This window comes from Thalia democratica, chromosome 7 (genome assembly GCF_965202585.1).
Source record: "Thalia democratica chromosome 7, ktThaDemo2.hap1.1, whole genome shotgun sequence".
In the NCBI taxonomy this organism is placed as follows: domain Eukaryota; kingdom Metazoa; phylum Chordata; class Thaliacea; order Salpida; family Salpidae; genus Thalia; species Thalia democratica.
This window is the reverse complement of record NC_139171.1, coordinates 51109548-51114410: the sequence shown is the minus strand read 5'-3', so window position 1 is coordinate 51114410 and position 4863 is coordinate 51109548. Positions and strand designations below refer to the sequence as shown.

Sequence of the window (4863 nt, the reverse complement as noted above, 5' to 3'; positions counted from 1 at the left end):
AATGTGGTTTTACGGCAGAAATTAGAAAGCTATTGTAATTGTCTTTCTTAGAACCACGGCAAAAATATATTCAAGTTATAAAAAAAAGCGTCACACTTGTTTAATCAATGTATATAATTTATTAAAGTAATTGAAGTTGTTTACGTAGATTTGAAAAAAATGGGTGTATTTAAATGCAAAAATGTAAACTACACTGTTTAAATTTAGTTAGAAAACAATTTTAATTTAGTTAATAGTTATTTAGTTACTAAACATTTAAACTTTCAGGAAACTTGTTTGTTCCTCAAAACCAACAAATGGGTCCAAACGCTAATTCTAAAAGTGCTTTTCAACCAGAATAACAAACAATAATCATTTGAAAATTTTAAATATCACATGCGTGAATAATACACAACTTGTTGTTTTTAAATAAGTTTAATTCCATTATTTACTGTCTTTTGATTTCTTATTTTAGCTTGTAAAAACAGGTTTAGGTTTATCAAGTAGTTTTCGTAAATGTTTTGATTTAAAAAAAAAATCTTACATACTTAAATGATACTTTTTATTGATTGAAATTTATTATATATGATTTTTAAAAGGATAATAAGCATTTTACTACTGAAAATTTTGCTTTTATACTAGATATAAAAATGAAACACTTAAGTTTGAAAATTTAATAAATATGTTTTTATTCAAATCTTACAATACTTTACATATTTTTTATTCAACACTTGATTTTTATTTTAAGATCAGTTTTTTAAAAATATCAATTTATTTTTTCTTAAAATTAAGTAAACAATAAATAATTTCTTGTGTAAAAGATTATGTTAAGTGTTCTTTTGTAATAAAACTTTTAAAAAATTATAGTTTCTTTTTTTGTTTAAAGTATATTTCAAGGATACCAATTAATTTAGATAAACAATTGAAGATTGTAACCGTTAAACTATATTATTCTTTTTTGGCTACAGACATTTTCGCTAGTAAAAAGGTGGTAGTTATTTAATTAACAATTGAAAGAATTTTAAAAACTTTATAAGTGAAATACGTTAAGTGAAATAAACACCATTAAAATAATAATAAAGTAGCCTTATTTACAACTAGAAAATTTAAGTTGTAAACTAAACTACAACTTGCTTTTAAAATTCATAGGCAACTTAATTAAATTTAATTAAATTAAGTTATTGTTTTACAAAACTTACTAAAAGTTTACTCTATATAACATTAAGCATTTAAGTAAACTTAAATGTTTCAATGCAAAAAGAAAAAGCTAAAATTAAATTACCAAAGTCTATTAATGGAACTGAAGAAATAAATAAATAATTAACTTTAAGTACTTTTACAAAACTTCTTAAGTTTTAAAATAATTAAAAAACTATTCAAAAAATGTTTTGATAATATAGGGTTTTAGTTCAGTTTTTTAACTTACACTAAATTAGAAACATAAAACGTATATAGTATAGTATTAGTATATAGTTACGAAAACATTAACTATTAGCTAAAACTTTAACTCTGAGCAAAACAAGTTATAAGTTTAAAACAAGTACTAAAAAAGTGTATTATAAACCTGCAGGTAAAGTTAGTAGGTATTAATTTCTGTTGAAATTTAAGCAAAAGAGGATAAAAGTTATAATTTTAAACTGTACTTTATATAAAAAAAAGTATTATGTAGTTTTGTAAGAAATCTACTTAAAGTATATTATTAAGAAGTTTTTTTTTTTTATAAATAGCTTCAATCAGCATTTAATATATATTTTGCTCAACAGTACTGTAAAAGTTAAATTAATTGTGCAATCACAAGGTCTAAACTTAAAGTTTACATATTTACAACGCCTGACATATTAAATGCAAATACACGTCCAGTTCATATTTCAGACTTTAATAAATAAATACACACAAAATATACTAGTAAAAGTGTGATATTGATAAGGCTTAAATACTATTATTTAAAGCAAGTATTTTTAGTAGTAGTATTATTATTTTTTTTCTTTTACGAATAAACTTATTATTTTTTTTTTTTTGTGAACAAAACAACTAGTTTTATAAAATAAGTTTCAAATGTTAACTACGTAAACAATTACTTACTTAAATAACAAGGAAGTATGATTCACGACTAAAATGTACTTAAAATGATTGGCTAACATTTGTTTTAGTATTTTATTACTAAATACATTGAACATAAAAACACTATCTTAAAAGAGTTTAAAGTGGTTAAAAAATAATGAAAGTTATGTACAAAACTAGGTTTGATTAAAAAAAAATCTTTTAAATATATTGTTTAATTAAAACACATTTAAAAAATATATAGTAGCTAATAAGTACATACATAATACAAAACTCATGCACCTGCGTGTAGATATTATTTAATTGAACAATGGATGAACAAAAACAAGTTGGTGGTTGGAGCAAACTTGAGCCTGCAACAGACGACGTACAAAATATTGCAAACGAGGTTTTTTTTTGTTTAGAATATTCACGTGGCCTCATATAAATTAATACTTAACATTGAAGCTGTGCTGAAATACAAAGTTTAATATAATGTAAATTAGGTGAGAAGGTACGTGGAACTGAGATACGGAGACTTGGAAATTTACAAAGCAATCGAGTATAGACATCAAGTTGTTGCCGGGGAGAACTTCGAAATCAAGGTTTGAAAACATATGAATTTAAAACTTTTCAAACCGAGAACAGTACCACTTTTAGTAGAACGTTTACAAACAAACTTTTGTTTGATTACTTTTTAAATCGTGATTGCTTTGATAAAAACAGATCCAAGTTTACGACAATGTGTTCACAAAAATTTTCGTCTTCAAACCTTTGTTGGGCAGAGAGGCGGAGTTTAAGGGGTTCAAGGAAAAGGGTGATCCCCTTATTAAGCCTGTGGGAGTAGGTTTCGGCGAGGTAGTAGCGAGGGCAGATGATGATATACAAAAAATTTGTGATCAGGTTAACTAGAAATCAGTATTCTACCAATATTTTTTTTAACTTTTTTAGCTGTTAGCGTTTTAATTTTCAAAAAAACTGCAAACTAAAACAAAGCCAAGATAAAAAAATATTTAAACATTTTTGTAAACTCATAAATAATAAATCAGTGGAAGACTAACTAGGTTTAAAAGTTTAAAATTCGGATAATGATAAAAAAAAGTGTTGTAGTAGCCTAAAAACAAAACACATTTTTTTTAGTTTAAAATTTTTTAAAGGTGAGAAGTGAAGTTGAAAAGTGTTACGGATACGATGTTACTTTTGGAATGTACTTGGCTTTACAACACTTTGATTTTCTTGAAGGCCTCAAACTTTTGCGAAGCGAAATTTTGGTTAATTTGTTATAATTGCAGAAGCCTTAAATTTTTTATTAAACAGTTGTAAAGTTAACTAATGACAAATTTAAAAATACGTATAAACTAGGTATGTGTACATAAAAAAAGCTTAGCACACTTATGACCTAAAAAGTAACATCAAGTTAAGATTGTACCAATCTAAGTTAACTATTTTCATTCCGATTTTATTAAAAACAAAACTCACTAGTAAGACATTTTAAGACTAAAAAAAAGAACTTTGTTTTATACGAAATAAATATAAATTAAAGTTTTTTTCAGATTCAGATCGACCTTGCTCTAGTCTTCATAACAATTGAAGTAAGCTATGGTTTTGATGGAACTCCGACTTTCAGAAAAATTATTCGTAATTAAATCTTTTAAGCTTACTACTTTACTCAGATTTTTTACCGTAACACTTTTTTTCTTTTTCGTAAAAAAAAGTTATTTTAAATATTAAAAATTTTTTAGTGCACATTTGATTTAATTTTTTTAGTTTAATTACCAAACACTGTAATTTTTTCCTGAGTACCTACCTCTAGGCATAAATACTTTGTTTCTTTAACACAATCTTTAACTTTGTGTTAAATTTGTTGTTTAATTTATCTACTTCAGATTGATGATAAAATTTTTAATCTTTAACTAAATATTACAAAGCGAAAACAAAGAAATACACCTAAAACTTAATTGGCTAAATATAAAGTTTTAAGTAACATTTGAAGTACGTATGATTGTGATATGAAAATAAAACATCTATACTAAAGATTTATTTTTTTTACGTAAACAACAAACAATGGTTAAAAAAAGAACTAGAATATTATGAAAAAAACTACTTTTAACTCAGATATTCCAAAAATATTACTAACGATACAGTTGACATTTACATATACAATTAGTAAGATGTAAATATACAAAATTTACAAAAAAATAATTTCAAAACTGGTAAACAAATGTCGTGATCATTAACTTTACAAGCATTTAAGTAGTAGTATTAACATTTATTGGTTTGTAGTAATCAGAGAGTTAAATAAATCTTAAAGATAGACGATACCGGAGAAACTAATAAATTGTATGGTTTTATAATAAATAGCTTAATTACCCAAGATTTCTACTAGATTCTTAAAAAACTTTTTTGTCTTGAGTTTTTAGGTATTTAATCTAATAAAAGTTTAACATACTCAAATTAGGTTTAATATTTGTTTGTGAAATACATTATCTTTAGACTTCTTTCTGTAGTAACTGTTTCATATTTTTTGAAACCTCTTTAATGCCACAGTTTAAATATGTTTTTTAAACACTTTAAACATTTAGCATACAAGCAATAAACAATAAAAAAATATTAACAATCTTAGATTAACTAAAGTAAATATCCGTTAATCAGTTTATATTTTTAGTTCATGAATAATTTTGTTTTTTACGTAACTAATCATAGTTTACGTAACTAACAATTTAAAACTTAAAAAAAATTCATTGTTTTAGCTTACTAACAATATAAACAGATGTGTTTATTTTTAAAACAGACATTATTGAATGAGAAGAAAACCGAAAAGTAGTTTGGATTATAATACTGAAT

General features: G+C 24.0%; 1 protein-coding gene across 1 annotated transcript; it reads left to right on the top strand.

Moving 5' to 3' along the window:
* Nucleotides 1-2332: 2332 nt before the first annotated feature.
* On the top strand, nucleotides 2333-3707 carry LOC145841011 (uncharacterized). The gene is made up of 5 exons (XM_082948370.1): nucleotides 2333-2428; nucleotides 2526-2624; nucleotides 2746-2922; nucleotides 3177-3290; nucleotides 3573-3707. The coding sequence occupies exons 1-5, from the start codon at nucleotides 2351-2353 to the stop codon at nucleotides 3663-3665; spliced, it is 561 nt and encodes a 186-aa protein (XP_082804496.1). The 5' UTR covers nucleotides 2333-2350; the 3' UTR covers nucleotides 3666-3707.
* Nucleotides 3708-4863: the final 1156 nt, after the last annotated feature.